Genomic DNA, 18,597 nt, shown 5'->3' on the forward strand with positions numbered 1-18,597 from the left:
TAAAATCAATATACTGAAGTTAAACAAAAATCACAGTACATTCCACTATCATTTTTTGGATTTAGTCAAGAAATATACTTCTGAAAAATGTGCATTCAAGGATTTATGCAAGTTACAGGAACTTTAATACTTCAATGATGAGAAGCGCAATACCCAGAAGGTCAGGCTGAAGATGTGTATTGAACTACATGGTTCCAATATAAAATACCTCTGACTAAAATTGAATGGAGTTGCTTTGCTGGTGTCCAATGTATTTCAGAAGAAAATGCTGCTGACATCTAGTTTTAAAATCTGTCCCCCAAAACATTTTTATCTTGCCTAGAAAAAATGTATCTAAAATGGAATATGTTTTATACTGTAACCAAAGAGAATTTGTTACTACACAGATAAAATGATCATCCCTAATTATAGCGCAGCTGATTCTACTATAGACTTTGTAATCATTACGATTGTAATTCCTCACACAATTTGTTTCCTCTACCCAGTTGCATGTATGACAATCTGCACGCCAAAAACCAGTAAAACAAACACTTTGTGCTGTGAGGATTGAGTTGTTCATCTTTCGAAGGAAACAAGAAGTCTTGATATTATGGGACACACTACTTCTTGACATAAGACTTCTCTTCTGTTAATATCCCATAAGGCATTTTTAAAAGGGGCCTGCCTTTTTTACACAATCTTCAGATTAAAACAAAATTGTGCCTTCCTCTAATTTAATCCTCAACCTGAATCCAAAATCTAATTGTACAAGGTGGTTACTCACCTATATTGTAACTGTTGTTCTTTGACACGTGGATGCAAATCTATATTTTATTGCATGTGCACATGTCCAGGGCACAGAGAGAACTCTGCTTAGCTGCACCTGCGGGGATGGCACCGATACACTACGCCTCAAAGCCCTGCATGGGGAATAGCACCCCTTTTCAGCCCACTTAGTTTTAAGTAATAATTAAATACGTATTCCAAAGGAACTTGGCAGGTTCCAAAAGGGCTTCACTTATTCAGCTAGTCACTGGGGCTGAGGATTGACAGATACCTGCAAATGAGAGTGTCTTGTATAACAGAGTCATCAGACACTGGTGAAGGAAAATATTGCAGAATCATTGGAAGAAAAAGGAGGCTAAGGTGGGAGGGAAGGGTAGAGGTACAGGTACCTTCATAACGAAAAAGCAGTCCAGTAGCACTTTAAAGACTAACAAAATAATTCATTAGGTGATGCGCTTTCGTGGGACAGACCCACCTCTTCAGATCATAGCCATACCAGAACAGACTCAATATTTAAAGCATAGAGAACCAAAATTGTCATTCCAGGTCAGCCATAAATATATTAGCGTATTGTGGGGCCATGCAGGTGCCCAGAGCAGTTCCACTAATCTGGAGGTATAAATTGTCCCCAAATCAGAAATAATTGTGGGTAAGAACAAAGTTACAGAGGTCAGATTACTGAAGAGGAATTTTCACAGAGGTTGGAAAGAGAGGCTGCTGATCCCTCTTTTAAATTCAAATTAGACACATTAACACATGGTTTGAATTGGGATAGGAATTTTCTAGCTCATTATAGGGGCTCTTTTGCATACTTTGCTTTATCTAATTCTTGTCTCCCCCCCCCCCTTCTGCCCCTCTGCTCTCTGATTTGCTCACCTTGATAATATTTTTCTGATTTGTCAACCCTGATTACTATTTTTGGTTCTCTGTGCCTTAAATATTGAGTCTGTTCTGGTATGTCTGTGATCTGAAGAAGTGGGTCTGTCCCATGAAAGCTCATCACCTAATAAAATATGTTGTTCGTCTTTAAAGTGCTACTGGACTGTTTTTTTGTATTGATAGTATATAAACTGGCACGGCTTTCTCTCTATTACTAGGTACACCTTCATAAGAGGGTGAGACTGGACTGGCTCATGAAGAATAACCTCTAACTGCAAATATGTTAGAGGGAACAGGAATCAGTCATCTTCCCCTGGGCTCAGTTTAGAATTGGAACTCCCAGACTGAGCCACACTCCAGAGAAGCCTCTGGGAAAAGTGGTAGAACATTGGTGGCTAGTAGGTAGCAGGCCAGGCACAGCTATCTCTGCTGCTGAAATGGTGCTGATGCTACTGCTGAAGATAATCTAAAGGTTAAAAACAGTTCCTTGAAAGAGAGAAGGAAGACGAAGATGTCTCCATAAAAAATCTTCAAGATCCCTGGGAGTCATCCTGTGGGATTGGAGGAGCCACCCTTGAGGAAGTAAGCAACTAGTCAGCCTCATCTGGAACCCAATATGAAGAAGTCACTGGTGCTGAAGATCAAAGAGCAACTGAGATTGTTGGTATGAGAAGACACATCACCCTGGTAACCGGAACTGGTGCAAAAGATGGTGCCTAAATGAAGGTCAGCACTGAATCCAACAAAGGGGGTCTGTAACTCATACCACCCATCAGTGTCAAAGACAGCCTCTGTCCTAATGATTCAGTACCAAAAAGGACACTGATTGCAAATCTGCAATCAGAGACACAGACAGTTCACAATGCAGCGTAGATGAGCAAGGCAGTTCTAAAAACCAAACAATGCCAGTGGTGTATCAGAAGAGGACAATATAAGAGATACTGCAGCTGATAGCCTCTGAACTACAGGAGAATCAGGACCGTAAAGGTGAACACGTGTCTTGAAGCTAGATATACCAACAGTGTGGAGACAGACAGTTCCAATGATTCCATCATTGTTATTGGACTTAATGGACACTGCACTGTGGGACCTGCAGTCAACATTATAAAGTCCAACTGATCTGAGCATACCACCAGTGAAATGTTAGATGATCCAGCTACATCAAGAATACCAGAGGATTCACAGCGCCAGTCATCCTTCCTTTGAGATGATGATCAGGAGTCCTTGAGTTCTGCAATGGACCTTAGAGGACCCGAAGAAGGAGAACAATCCCTCTTCTCTTCAAAGACAAAGTCCTGGATCTTGAGCCAAGAGACACATCTTATATATTGGCTCCAAAGAAAACTACAGGCCTGGACAATCTGAAAAGGGTCCCTGGTGCCAAATCAGACCTTAGGGCCTACTAAAGGGATTCTGTTGCAGACACTAGTTTATCAGCAATGGTATTCTCTTTTTACACAACTTGCATATAAAGCAGCTTTAGCAACTCATGCAAACATCGGCAACTCTCTGTCCAAACTACTGTAACTAAAACTAAGGGTACTACGAACTACACTAACAAGGAACCATAAGGAATAAATTGCCAGAAAAACTGAGAAAATACCCATGTAAAGAAAATCATCACACAGAATGCTCTGATTCAAGGTGTAGGCAACGAGAAGGCAATGAGAAAATTAAGATAGCACTATCTTTAAACCTTGCAGGGGCAGTGCAAAAGTGCCACCCCTATAGGTACTATTAGGCAAAGTTCTCTGGCTTTGGAGGGCGAGGTGTGAGCATACCCAAGTAGAATACACATCTGCAACTATACAAAGAACCAACAGTGCCCTTTAAAGAGCTAGGGCAAATGGAACACAAACCACTTAGAAATATATAGTGTCCCAACAAAACAAGCACAGTTAAATATTCCTTTGGTTTTCAGCTTTTGAGAGAAACATCATGGGACCATAATTTTCCAATTCACATGAGAATATGGTGCAATTCTGACAAAAAATGTATCCTGGTATTCCAAGCATTGTTAAGAACTAAGTAGATGAAAAGCTTTTCAGCAAATGTGTATAAAATTCCTGTCCTGGGGAAAACAAAAACAAAAGGACATGCGACTAAAAGATACAGTCAGCAGTTAGTCCTTTGAAATATTCAGTTTAAATAAAAAATGGGAGCTACCTATTGCTTTCTCCCCTCCAAATTCTTTAAAGCCCTGGAATAATATTTAAAGAAAAACAACACATTTCAAGTTTCTACCTCCTGAAGCTTTTAGAAAAGTTTTTCAATCAGACATCAACCACAAAATAGCTGGCCATGAGGCCAAGTTTTCAAAACTTGGGTGCCTGACGCTAGGCAGTTCAGAAACCTGAAAGTGAGTGTTCTTTTGGGATGGCTGAACACTCAAAGTTCCCAAACCAAGTCATAAAGAACAATATTCTTCCAGAACCTTGGTAAATAAAGCAATTAACTTCAGTGTCTAAATATATATTTTGGTTCAAATTATCCCTTAATGTTTTCCTAGAGGTCCCAGAGATTGAGCAAATGAAGATGATTAGCTTCAGCTTGACCATTAGGGCTGTGTCTACACTAGCCCAAAATTTCAAAATGGCCATGCAAATGGCCATTTCGAAGTTTACTAATGAAGCACTGAAATACATATTCAGCGCCTTATTAGAATGCGGGCAGCTGTGGCACCTTGAATTTGACGCAGCTTGCCACTGCGTGGCTTGTCCAGACCAGGCTCCTTTTTGAAAGGACCACAGCAACTTCGAAATGCCCTTATTTAATTAACTGATTGGGAGTAAGGGAATTTCAAAGTTGGGTGCGTATTTCAAAGCGCCCGCATCTCAACGGCCTGTCAGCACTTTAAAGTTAGCAGCTTTGAAATTCGCCTGACCACCATTATGCTAATGAGGTACTGCATATGCATGGCAGCGCCTCACTGATCTTCCCCAGTCCATGTCATTTCCATGCCCCCTTCACAGAAGGGGGCTACTGTAGACATGGCCTTAGAAACCTACTGCAGAGCTTAACAATCATTACAAAGTTTTTCCTGGTACAGTAAACCCTCAAAATGTGTGATTTCAAGTTGCACTTAACTTGCATTAACACAAGTTAAGCACAACTCAAAATCTCACTCCCCCCCACCCCCCGGCTCAACCACCCCCACCCCCAGTCCCACACAGCTCCAGTTCAACGTCACCCCCAACCCCACTCACCATGCGCGCCTGGCTCCAGCTCACCACCCCCAGCCCTGATTCAACCCCCCCACCAGCTCACCACTACCGCTTGCAGCTCCAGCTCAACTCCCCCGACCAACACATTGCTCCAGTTCAAACCCCCCGCAGCCCAGCTCACCACCCCTAAACATGGTTCTAGCTCAACCACCTGGCCCTGGTTCAACTGCCCCTCTCCCCCCCACCCCCCCAGCTCTGGCACAACTCCACCCCTATCCCCCTGCAGCCCAACCTACCTCTGGCTTAAACCCCCTGCCTGCCTCCCACAGCCCCAACCCACCACCAGACTTAACCCTCCCCAACTGAACCCGCCCAACCCCAGGACTTACCTTCCAAAGGCACTCCAGGTGCTCCTGCTGCTTCCTCGGCTACAGAACATGCATTCCACTGGGGAAAAAAGCTGCCCCCGACTTATGCAAAATTCCAGTTACACGAGTTTGTGTTGGAACGGAACACCCACATAAATCAAGGGACTACTGTACCTACCTAAATCCCCTCTGCTGCAGATTAAGCTCACTAGGTTTTGTTCTACCTTCAGTGGACATGAAGAAAAATTGATCACAGGCCTTTTTTTAACAGTGTAAACCTGAACATACCCCAATTTTTCAAAGCTTTTATTTCTAAGCCTTTTATTATTTTTGTTGCTTTCGTCTGTACTCCATTTTGTCCAGATGCTTCCTAAAGTATGGTGCACAGAACCGAATACAGCACTCCATCTGAGGCCTTATCAGTGCTGAGAACAGGAAATACAGCTCCTTTTAATGCATCCAGAATTATATCAGCCTTTTATTCAAGAGCCTCATATTGTCGAATCACTCAGTTTGTGATTTACTCCCCACCTTTTCAGAACTGCTACCATCGAGTCAGTTATTCTCCATTTTGTTGCTGTACAATTGATTTTTTCCCTCCAAAGAGAACTATGATTTCAGATCAATTTTCCAATTTGCCAAGATTGCTTTGAATTCCAATCCTGTCCTCCACAATGCTTCCAGCCACTCTCAGCTTGGTGTCATCTACAAACTTTATAAGCACACTCCCCTGTCCATTATTCATGTCATTCATGAAAATATTGAACAGTAATGGAGCCAGGATTTACTCTTGTGAGAGACTTCCCTAAATACGCCCTCCCCATTTGACAATGAGCCATAGACCACTACTCTTGAGTATGGTCTTTCAACCTGGTGTGCACCTGACATACAGTAAATTTATTTAGCTACCCCTAGTTTGCTTATGAGAATGTCAAGTGGAAATGTGTCAAAAGCCTTACTAAAATATACCATGTTTAGTGTTTCTCTCCATCTATGGTAGTAAACCTGCCAAAGAAGAAAATTGGGTTGATCTGATCTTCAAAAAATTCCTTGTACCACTATCACCTGCAAGAAATTTATAAACTGATTATTAAATAATCTGTTCCAGTATCTTTTAAGGTATCAGCGTTAGACTGACTGATATGTAATTCCTCAGGCTTTCTTTGATCCCCTTTTTAAAGACAGGTATTGTGTTTGCTCTTTTCCAGTCCGCTGGCACCTCATCCATCCTCCACAAATTCTCAAAGACACAGTTATCTCTGTGTAGTTCCAGCATTGCTTCAGCTACTTCCTTAAGTACCCTAGGATGAATTCCATCAGGTCCCACTGACTTGAATAAATCTAACTGATATGAAAAAAAATTCAACCTTTTCTTTCCTTAATTTGGCTACCATTCCTTCTCCCTTGTTGGTAATATTAATTGTGTGCAGTATCTGGTTGCCATTAACATTTTAGGGAAGAAAAAGCTATAGCAAAAGGGGCAATAAACATCTCAGCCTTCTTGGTGTCTTCTACTATTAATTCTTTCCGCTCAGTTAAGTAAAGGACTTACACTTTTACTGCTAGATCGGAGTGTCCAATACATTTGCCACTCACAACATGTGGCAAATAGGACACTGCACTGTGGCAAATCCAGGGGTGGCCAAACCACAGCTCTTGAGCCACATGTGGCTCTCAGAGCCCTAAAATGCAGCTCCTCCTGAGAGTGGCATGCGGGGAACGCCATCCGCATGCTCCACGCACACATTCCGCCGTTTCATGGGAGAACTGCCTGGTGGCAGCACCAGCAGCAGCTCCAGCAGCTCTGGTGAATCGCTGGCATTGAATTAGAAAGGGAGTTTGGGGGTGCCTGACTCTGGGGGAGTGGGTGGGCCTTTTTCAGAGCAGGGGTGGGGTGCTGGGAATGCCTGGCTCTATACAGTTTTGTACAATGTAATGTGGAGCACATGGAAAGGCAATAACACAAGTGTGACAATCCTTGAATTCCTGCTAGACAGTACTGTCATTGAGTGACTTAAACCCTTCTAACTCCAAGTAGAGCATAGGTCATCTACAAGTCTCCTCCACTTCACCCTGTTATTCCTAGATCGAACCTCTCTAATCCAGAACACTCTCATCCAGAAACATCCATAATCCGGCACAATTTTAGTTAGCCGGATGACCAACTCTTTTGCTCCTTGTACTGAAGTAAGTTGTGCCAGGCCTTCTGCTGACTGAGTCATCCACAGAGTTAGTGTCCTTCCTAGGCATTATTGACTTGCTTTCTATTCCAGCACTGGCTCAAGAAGTCAAGCACCATGGGTAAATGTATGCTGAAATTAGAACCAACCTTTACCTCCTTTCCCTCACTTTGGTGCTCACAGCCTCCTTTTGTGCTGTTCCTATGAGCCTATAAAAAGTTATGGATGTTCTTTCTGATGCACAGAACTGACTCTGAGAAAACAAACCTCTTGTCTATTCTCTCTTGATTAGCACTGGGCTCACACTGAGTCATCAGCATCTACACCTTTTCAGTAAGAGACAAGTCCATGTGTTTGGAAGCAATGGCACAAAGCAGAAGTGCTCAACTATGCCTGGTCAAAGTCAGGAAAGTGATTATAGGTAGGACCTCCCCTCTAAAAAACGTTATTAAGTGACATATCTGTTACTAATATCTAAATCCAATTAACATTGATATTGATGGGACAATATACTAATGGGACAAAATTCTGACACTCTGTTGCCATGAACCAGAAGATGCTATTAACAGATTGTTATTAAGTCAAATCTACTCTAACTGTATAAACTATATGACTTCAAATGTTCTCAGAAAAATATCGAATGCATCTAGTTTAGACTATCACATCAGTATAAAGCATTCAAACTCTCGGTACCCTGTTTCAAAGGGTATTGTAAGATAGCAGATGAAAATGCAATGATGTGTGTGTGGTGGGGCAGAGGGGAGAGTATAATATGTCAGTCAAGAGAAATGACTTTAAGCCTCGTTTATTCAAGGTACTGTTTAAAGGAGGCCCTCAATTACCAAAGCCTTACTGGTAGTTACACAAATACTGCCACTTCCTCATTCAACCTCCGTCACACATAGACCAACATTTTCCAGGGGAACTCTACTCTGACACACTGTGCTTGTACAAAGTTATCCCAAGAGACCTACAATTGTCAGCAAGAAACCACATTCTCAGACAACATTGCTTAAAATATAGTACATCTTATGCAACTAATTACAAATCAGATTTCTCTTACTCAACACATGGATGCGACCAACAAAAACACCTGGTGGTAAAACATAGTTTTCACAGCTGCTGCCTTCTAACATTTACATTTTCAGTGAAGAAACATCATCAACTTGCCAAAACAATACTTATTTCTCAGTCCCATTACAACTGACTTTTTAAAAGAATACTTTTCTAGAATAGCATGGCGAGTCTCACTTTTTTAAAAACATTAGTGTGTTAGAATGTACTGTTTCTCTTTTAAAGATTTATGTTTATAGAAAAAGAGCTTTTGCGCCTATGGTGTCCTATGTTTATGGTATTGTAACTGTCCTGTACACTGCTATTATCTTTATAATTATCATTACCTTTATTGTGAACATCAATCCAGTATTTCTAAGCACAATTCCAATGATTTGAGGGGTGTGTGTGATGGGGTTCAGGGGTCCCCCTGCACTGCACCCCGTCCGCTGGCAGGAGTGACTCTCACTCAGCAGGTTCAACAGAAGGTTTACTAGGCAACAGATGTCCAGTTTCTCACAGAAGCGACAGCATAGCAGCCAGAGACAGGCCTTCCAACCTGTCCTGGGGAGAAGACCCCGAGGGGTGCCCCTCTGGGGTGTAGCTTCCCCCTCCTCAGGCTGGCTGCCTTCCAGCTCTCCCTTTTCCTAGCCTCTAACTGCCACCCCCGATTCAAAACCCCTCTCAGCTCCTCCCTGCTCTTTGTTCAGGCAGAGGTGTTACCTGCCAGTTGTAGCCCCAGGGTCATCCTTAGCCACTGGGAGCTGCTGCTTGCCTCAGACATCCAGCCTGACTCACACATGCACTCCCCCACTCCATCACATCTCTCCCCCCTTCCAGACCGAACTGAGCGGGGTCACTTAGCCAGTGACCTGGGGAAGTTCGGGGCCCTCCCTGCGTGACAGGGCATCGGCTATGGTGTTGTTGTTCCCCTTCACATGGACCACCTCCATGTCGTAGTCCTGCAGGAGCAGACTCCACCGCAGGAGCTTGGCGTTGGCCCCTTTCATGTGATGCAGCCAGGTCAGGGGTGAGTGATCGGTGTACACGGTGAAACGCCGTCCAAACAGGTACGGCTGCAGCTTCCCCAGTGCCCACACCATGGCCAGACATTCCTTCTCTATGGCTGCATAGTTCTGCTCCTGGGGCAGCAGCTTCTTACTCAGGTACACGATGGGGTGTTTCTCCCCTTTGTCATTCACTTGCATTAGCACCGCCCCCAGCCCCACGTCTGAGGCATCGGTGAACACCACGAAGGGCTTGTTGAAGTCTGGATTTGCCAGCACTGGGGCCCTGACCAGAGCCTCCTTCAGCGCGCAGAGGGCCTCTTGGCACTGCTCTGTCCAGACCACCTTGTCAGGCTTTCCCTTTTTACACAGCTCCGTGAGGGGGGCTGCGATGGAGCTAAAGTGGGGCACAAACCTCCGGTAGTACCCCGCCATCCCAATGAAGGCCTGGACCTGTTTCTTAGTCTGGGGTGTTGGCCAATCTCTGGCAGCCTCCACTTTAGCTGGCTCTGGCTTTAAGCAGCCGCTGCCCACCTTGTGGCCCAGGTAGGTCACCTCAGCCATTCCCACCTTGCACTTCCCTGCCTTGATAGTCAGACCGGCCTTCTGGAGTCGGTCCAGCACCTGCTTGAGTTGGGACACATGGTCCTCCCACGTCTGGCTGAAGATGCAAATGTCGTCCATGTAAGCCAGGGCAAAGCTCTCCATCCCTTTCAGTAGCTGGTCCACCAGACGCTGGAAGGTAGCGGGTGCCCCCTTGAGGCCAAAGGGCAGGACCAGGAACTCGTAGAGCCCCACAGGAGTGATGAAAGCCGACTTCAGCCGGGCATCTTGGTCTAATGGCACTTGCCAGTACCCCTTGGTGAGGTCTATGGTGGTGAAGTAACGGGCTCCCCCCAGCTTGTCTAAAAGGTCATCAGGCCTGGGCATGGGGTAGGCGTCCGAGACAGTGATGGCGTTAAGCTTGCGATAGTCCACACAAAACCGAACAGACCCATCTTTTTTAGGGACTAACACCACGGGAGAGGCCCAGGGGCTGGACGAGAGTTGGATCACCCCCAGAGCCAGCATGTCTTCAACCTACCGCTCTATGTCCTGAGCCGTCCTCCCTGTGGCTCTGAATGGCACACACTTGATAGAGGCGTGGGTGCCTGTCTCTATTCGGTGGACAGCCAGGTCAGTGCGTCCGGGTCTGTCCGAGAACAGCTGTTGATGCGAATGCAGAACCTCCTTGATCTCCGTCTGCTGCGCAGGGGTCAGCTGGTCCGAGAGGGGAATAGACTCCAGCAAGGAGCCGGCTCCAGTCCTTGTGAGTAAATCCACCAAGGGATCATCCCCCTGCCCCTCCCAGTGTCTGCACACGGCCAGCACCAAGTTCTGTCTGTCCCAGTAAGGTTTCATCATGTTCACATGATAGACCCGGTGGCTGTGGGCCCGGTTCGACAGTTCCACCACATAATTCACGTCATTTAGCTGTTTGACAACCTTGAAGGGCCCATCCCAGGCCGCTTGCAGCTTGTTCCGCCGCACAGGTACAAGGACCATCACTTGATCCCCGGTGGCATAGGCTCAGGCCCTGGCGTTACGGTCATACCAGACCTTTTGCTTCCTTTGGGCCATGGAGAGGTTCTCCCTGGCCAGGCCCATGAGCTCGGTGAGTTTTTCCCGGAAGGTCAGTACATACTGTACCACTGACTCCCCTTCAGGAGAGGCCGTCCCCTCCCACTCTTCTCTGAGCAAGTCCAAGGGTCCCCGTACCCTCCTTCCATACAGCAGCTCAAACGGGGAGAACCCCGTGGATTCCTGGGGCACCTCCCTGTATGCAAACAGCAGGTGGGGTAAGTACTTGTCCCAGTCATGGGGGTATTGATTCATGAAGGTTCTCAGCATCTGCTTCAGAGTCCCATTGAACCTCTCCACCAGCCCATTGGTCTGCGGGTGGTAGGCTGTGGCCCAGGTGTGCCGGACCTCACACTTGTCCCACAAGCTTTGCAGTAGGGCCGACATGAAGTTGGACCCCTGATCTGTGAGGACCTCCTTGGGGAACCCCACTCTGCTGAAAATGGACAGCAGCGCATCTGCCACGGTGTCAGCGTAGATAGAGGTGAAGGCCACTGCTTCTGGGTATCGCGTGGCAAAATCTACCACTACCAAAATATATTTCTTCCCCAAACACGTTGCCTTGCTGAAGGGGCCCACTATGTCTATAGCCACTTTCTGGAAAGGCTCCTCTATGATGGGCAGTGGCCTCAGGGCAGCTTTCCCCTTGTCCCGGCTCTTTCCCACCCTCTGGCAGGGATCGCAGGACAGGCAATACAGACGGACAGCTGCAAAGATCCCTGGCCAGAAAAAGTTCTGTAACAACCTTCTCCTGGTGCAGTGGATCCCCTGGTGTCCTGTGAGCGGGACATCATGGGCTAGGTACAGCAGCCTGCGCCGGTACTTTTGGGGAACCACCAGTTGCCTCTGGACCTTCCCTGGCTCCGCTTTGCGTCTGGGAGCCCATTCCCGGTACAGGAATCCCTTTTCCCACAGGAATCTCTCCCTGCAGCCCTCCCCCAGCTGTGGAGCTGGGCTGAGACTGGCCAGTTCCCTCAGCTTCTGCAAGGAGGGGTCTCTCTGCTGCTCTGCCTGGAATTCTTCCGCTCGGGCAGGAGCAGATGCTACTTCCCCATCCCTGCCTGGCTCCAGCACCCCTGGCCTGTGAGACCTGGTTTTTGGGGGCCCCCTTTCTCTCAGGGTTGGCCCCTGTGGCTCCTGTGACTTTGGCTGGGCCTGTACCCCTGAATCTGGGGAGCGCACCCCTCGTTTTCTTTGGCTATGGGTCAGGACCAGGGCACGAGGGCGTTCACCTTGCCAGTTCTCCAGGTCAGCCCCCATCAGTACATCCGCCGGCAAATGGCTGTGCACGCCCACTTCCTTGGGGCCTTTCTTCTTCCCCCATTTCAGGTGCACCCTCTCCATGGGCACCTTGAAAGGGGTCCCATCAATTCCTGTTATCGTCAGGTGGGAATCGGGTATCATGCAGCCCGGTGCCACCATCCCGGGTCGGGCCAGCGTCACGTCAGCGCCTGTGTCCCAGAACCCCGTGACCTTTTTCCCGTCTACTTCGAGGTGTTTGAGACACTTGCTCCACAGAGGTAGTGCCGCCCCCACTCTGTAAACTGACCTCTGAGCATTTGGTCCCCCTGAGGAGCTGGTCTGTGGGGCGGACTCAGCCCAATCCGAGTGCCCATTGTCAGCACCACCCGCCTTGGCCGCCAGCCCCTCTGGCTTCTGGGACCCCACCCAGTTGACTCCATGACCCCCTGGCCTGCTCAACCTGTCTGGGAGCCTGGGGCACTGGGCTGCTCTATGCCCCTTTCGCCCACAGCAATAACAGCCTGGGTCTTGTGTCCCTCGGGCCGGCTGCTCTGTCCGGGCTCTGTTTGGCTCTCTGGGGGGTGGGTGGCTGGCCCCTCTTTCCTGGGCTTGCCCAAGAGGTGGTCCCCTCTGTCGTACAGTTAGGGACCGGTCTCTCTGAGATTCTCGGTTTCTCCAGGACTCCCTCTCCCTCCGGGACTCCCTCTCTTTGTGGGGCTCACTTTCAAACCTGGCCCGGCTGTTTGTGAAGTCATCTGCCAGTTTCCCTGCATCATGTGAGTCCACTGGCTTCTGGTCCATGAGCCACACCCTCAGATCAGGTGCGCACATCTCGTAGAATCGCTCCATGACCACCAGCTCGATCAGGTCCTCTACGGACTGGACTCCCATTCCGAACGCCCACTTCTGGTAGTATTGCTTCAGGCGGGCGGTTGTATCTACATGGGTTTCCTCTGGCCTCTTCTGTGCCTCCTGGAACTTCTTTTTGTACATCTCCGGAGTCAGCCCGAACTTATGCAGCAGGGCCTGTTTGAACCGTTCATAGTCCCCAGGCTGCAGCCCCACCAGCTGGCTGAGCACCGCTGCGGCCTTCTGGCCCAGCAAGGGGGTGAGGTGCCGGAGCCACTCATCTGGGGGAACCTCATGCAACTCACAGGCTCGCTCAAAGGCGGTAAGGAACTCGTCCATGTCCCCTGGGTCCTGACACTGGGCCAGCACACGCGTCTCCAAGTGACTGGCCACCCCGAGCCGTCTGGCCCTCTCCCCGCTTACTGCAGCTGGGGCCTCTTGGCATCTCGCCTCTGCCATGGTTCGCTCATGCTCCCGCTCTCGCTCTCTCTCCTCCCGCTGTCTCTCTTGTAGCTGGTGCTCGTGCTCACGCTCTCTTTCTCGTTCCTGGTGCTCGTGCTCATGCTCTCTTTATCGTTCCTGGCGCTCACGCTCTCTTTCCCGTTCCTGGTGCTCCAGTTCCTTTAATTTCACCTCAAGTTCCAGCCGTCGCAGCTCTGTGGCAGGGGACTCTGCCCGCGATGGACCACCGCTAGCTGAGCGTGACCTGGCGGGCACCGCGTCTGTCTGACGGCGTCGAGCCCCTGCTCCTGTCGGAGAATCCGAAACGCTTCCCGAGGCTGACCAGCCACTTTCTGCCGGGACAGGCTCTGCCCCCCCGGATCGGTCATTCTCTTCCAGCTGTGCAATCAGCTGGGCCTTGGTCGCCTTCCCCACGGTCAGGCCCCTCTCTCTGCACAGCCCCGCTAGCTCTGCCTTCAGGAGTCGGGTATAATCCATCTCCCCGCTATCTCCCGGGGTATCCACTCACCAGCAGCAGCTGCAGGAATGGCTCTGTTCCCCCTCTGGCTCTTGTGAGACTCCTTCCTTCTCTGGTGCTCAGTCAGCCACTGCTGGGAGCTCATCCGTGGGTGCAGTGCATCCCACTTCTGACACCAGTGTGATGGGGTTCAGGGGTCCCCCTGCACTGCACCCCGTCCACTGGCAGGAGTGACTCTCACTCAGCAGGTACAACAGAAGGTTTACTAGGCAACAGATGTCCAGTTTCTCACAGAAGCGACAGCATAGCAGCCAGAGACAGGCCTTCCAACCTGTCCTGGGGAGAAGACCCCGAGGGGTGCCCCTCTGGGGTGTAGCTTCCCCCTCCTCAGGCTGGCTGCCTTCCAGCTCTCCCTTTTCCTAGCCTCTAACTGCCACCCCCGATTCAAAACCCCTCTCAGCTCCTCCCTGCTCTTTGTTCAGGCAGAGGTGTTACCTGCCAGTTGTAGCCCCAGGGTCATCCTTAGCCACTGGGAGCTGCTGCTTGCCTCAGACATCCAGCCTGACTCACACATGCACTCCCCCCACTCCATCACATCAGGGGGTAGCATGTTAATTGCATTAGTATACTTTTAATAATCTGTTTTAAATACAAAATGGAAAAGATTTTAATCAGTAGCCATGAATTATGCTCTCTGGGGCACAGTAAAAACTCAGTCTCAATTCAGTCCTGACTGCTCCCTGGAGGTATGGAAGACGCAAGCTGTACTAAACAGCTTCTGCACTAAGAGTGACAGAGCCAAGGTTTGTTTCACTCCCATCCACTTGGACAGATAAGAGAAAAAGTGGTCCTGGGGAGGTTCTCCATTCCAAAGTGAGACGCACAAAACAGCTTACCCATGAAAGAGAAACAGTGGGGGGCACATTATATCCTTCTGGTCTACTGTGTAGGACTATATGTACACTTACTTAGTTAAACCCTGTATATATCTCAATGTAGGGAATGGAGTAGATGACATTGTGAAGTCCCTTTCAACTCTAAATTGATATCATAGGGTGTTTGGTTAAATTATTTTGAGGATAATTGGTAATACAAGGGAAGTTATAAGACAGTTGTCTCAAATAGGACGATAAGCGCAGAAACTACCTTAACAGAAAATCATAATTAAAAAGCTTACTAGAGTAGTGTACTACCTAACTTATGTTCCATTTCCTGTCTGGCTCTCCCCCAACCCCAACTGCCCTACATGATTTTAAAAAAATGTGGAAGTTGAAAAATTAGTTTTGGTTCATCCTCATGATAACTGAGGATAAGCATATTTTCATCAATTTAATGCCAAAAGAAACCAGTAGAACTATTTGTTATGACCTGCATAATACAAATCACAGATCGTCTCCCTACAATTACTGTACCAGGCCCAACAAATGCATTTTAGAAAGACATCTATTCTTTATTAAAGACTTAATTGATGAAGAAACCTTAGTATTTTGTACCTGACAGCACTGATTTGTTTAAAACAGTTTTTCAGCACTGATTTAGTCATACTGTATTTTTCATCCCGAAGTATACAAAATTCACATGATCCCCATTGCTTACAACCAGGGTGAAGCATGCCAACTGCTTAATAGCTCACAGGCACTGATGCATTAACCCTTTTTGTTGCCGTAAGTAAAGCTGTCCTCAGTCACCATGTCCAAAGGCAAGAAGTAAAATAACCCAAACATGATGAGAACCATGTGCTAGATATATAATTTATATGGTATTGACCATTTTTTTATTTCAATTTAAAGTAGCAATATTTCTAACAATACCACACAAGATTATATTTAAAAGATAGCAATTAATCCTTGTTGCCTCCCCCCTACAGACTGCATAGGGCATAAACACTAAATTCTGCAAACAGACGAAACTTCGGTTGTGTGGCAGAATATATAAAGACACAAAGTATCCATTGAACCAGAGTAAAGTGTAACCACAAAACAAAAAGGCTTAGAGAGGGTCTGAATTCTGGCCCTCCAGAACAGAAGAAAGAAGGTAAGTGTAGCTGCTGGCATGGAAAAAACTGTGTGGAAAGCTGCATGTTTATCAACACAACATATTTCCCATAGACTTGGGCCATCTAGCCAACAAGTTTATATAAAAGTTTAGACAGCAAAACAAGACTCTTTTTGACAAGAAAATGAATATGAAGTTCTATTTGGCAAATGTTCTTACCCCTATGATGCTCAAGCCTTTGAGGTAATCTTGACGTGGCTGGGCTTGGGGAACACATCCAGCTAAAACAACTTTCTTGTCATTTTCTTGGGCTTTCCTAAAATTAATTTTAAAAAGTAAGAATTATTTTTGAAAGCCAATCCCTTTGAATTATAAAGTAGTTTCACAGTATCTACAAATACAAATTTATCATCAAATAAGATTAATTATTTATTTGTGCACATGAAAGCAAACACTTTTGCAAACAATTCCAGTAAATAGGACGTGTCCATGTTTGTACCTAGGCTAAAAAAAATCCTGAAAAAAAGTATTTGAGCTGCCTTTTTCTTTTACAACAAGGAAAGTACAAACCACATGGCAAACTTTCAAGTTTGTGCCTTCAACTGAGGGACAGGGAAGAGATGCTTGCACTGGATAATCCTGAAAGTCCTACTATTAACTTTAGCTAAGCTTTCCTTACTGCAAGTGTAGCAGAAGGATACGTTTGGTTGAGGCAATTGCGGCACACATCTAAAACAGGATTCTTGACAAGTCATTTAAAACAAAAGGTACAGTCTATATGAACAAGAACCATGAGATCACAAATTAACAGCTATTTCATGTCAGCCTGAAATGATAAAAAAATGTCAGTTTTAAAACTACACTCATCCCTCGCTTTACAAGCCCAGTTGGTTCCCAACTTTCTGTTCGTAGGCAGAAACTCGTAAGAGGGACACTACATTCCTATTAAATTACACGTAAAATGCTCACCACTGGGGGAAGGAGCGGCAGCAGGTGGTGCTGCTTTTGAAAGGTGAGTGAACCTTGGGTTCGGGAGGGTTAAAGGCTGGGGGTAGTTTAGGGCTGTGAGCGGGAGGGAAGGCTAAAAAACTGGCGGCGGGTGTGGGGTGTCGGGTTGCGGGGGGGGTCTGGCTGCGGGCTGGTAAGGGGGTCTGGCTGCCGTGGTTTGCAGCTGCAGGGCCAGCATGGGGGTTGGGCCGCCGGGGTTACAAGCAGAGGTGGGGGGGGGGGTTGGCCACAGAGGTTACAGGCAGTGGGAAGGGGGTCTAGTTGCAGGGCCATGAGGGTTATAGGCAGCTGCAGAGTGGTCTGACCGTGGGGGAGGGGTCTGGCCATGGGGCTGCAGGGGGTACAGGCAGCTGTGGAGCGGTAAAAGCGACTGCAGGGGGGTCTGGCCACAGGGGTTACAGGTGGCATGGGGGGGATCTGGCTGCGGGGCCGCCGGGAGGTAAAAGTGGCCGTGGGGAGGTGGGTCTGGCCACGGGGCGTACAAGCAGCGGGGGCGGGGTGTCTGGCCATGGGGCTGCAGGGCGCACAGATGGCTGCGAGCCCAGGCTGCAGGGCCCACAGGCAGGTCAGGCTGTGGGGCCGCCAGGGGTACAGGCGCCGGGGGTGGGCTCAGGCTGTGGGGCCAGTAAGGGGGTCTGGCTGCTGTGGGTTAGGGCTGCGGGGGAAGTCTGGCCACAGGGCCGGCAGGGTCATCAGGTTGCCACGGTTTGGGGCTGCGGGGCCATGCGGAGCGCAAACAGCAGTGGGGTGTCAAGCTGCAGGGCCAACAGGGGGTCAGGCTGCAGCGGGTTGGGGCTGTGGGGGGGTCAGACTACAGGGCTGGAGCTGGGGGAGGGGAGGTAAGGCTCACATGAGCGGGGGAAGTTCACTCGTAGAGTGAACTAGGGTAGGTAAGTGTGTCCCTTGTTTAAGTCAGCACTTGTAAATGAAATACTCATTTAACGAGGGATGAGTGTATTGTTAAAACTGAATTGAACATTTTCAAGCTTAAACTGTTTACTTTCGCGAGATTAAATATTTAAGTGAATAGTAATGTATACAATTCCTTAGTTCAGGCACTACCTCCCCACCTAGTGGGAACCCCAAAACTAAAGAATAAATATCTAAATCATTTCATTATTGGAAATAATATTTTAATTAATTCTAGACACAGTATTGACTGTTAGGCTGTATCTGGCATGTGAAAATACAGAAAGTACTGAACAAATGCATCTGCCTCACCCAATTGTACTGAAAACATCAAAGTGGAATCCAATCCCCAGTTTAAAATCAATGAACAATTAGATAACCTGCTAATGTTGCAATACTAATTTAAATACTCCAAGGCTGTGTCGACATGGGCACAAATCTTCGAAATAGCCGTATTTCGAAGATTACTAATGAGGCGCTAAACTAAATATTCAGTGCCTCATTAGCATTAGGACACTTCCGGCCATGGCGCTTCAAAAGCCCCACTTTCGAAAGTGCACGGCTCAGCGCGGCTACACGGGGGTCCTTTTCAAAAGGACCCGCCCCTTTCGAAATCACCGTTTTCCGATCAGTGATCAG

General features: G+C 47.7%; 1 protein-coding gene across 4 annotated transcripts in view; it reads right to left on the reverse strand.

The window, feature by feature from the left end:
* The window catches only part of CDKAL1 (CDKAL1 threonylcarbamoyladenosine tRNA methylthiotransferase), a 665,249-nt gene that overhangs the window by 438,068 nt on the left and 208,584 nt on the right, over nt 1-18,597 (reverse strand). For all 4 annotated transcript variants that reach the window (XM_074985893.1, XM_074985894.1, XM_074985890.1 and 1 more), the window contains one exon: nt 16,261-16,357. In XM_074985893.1, the coding sequence (XP_074841994.1) occupies nt 16,261-16,357 (97 nt within the window). The remainder of the gene's footprint in view (nt 1-16,260; nt 16,358-18,597) is intronic.

Source organism: Carettochelys insculpta, chromosome 2, assembly GCF_033958435.1.
Source record: "Carettochelys insculpta isolate YL-2023 chromosome 2, ASM3395843v1, whole genome shotgun sequence".
NCBI lineage: Eukaryota > Metazoa > Chordata > Testudines > Carettochelyidae > Carettochelys > Carettochelys insculpta.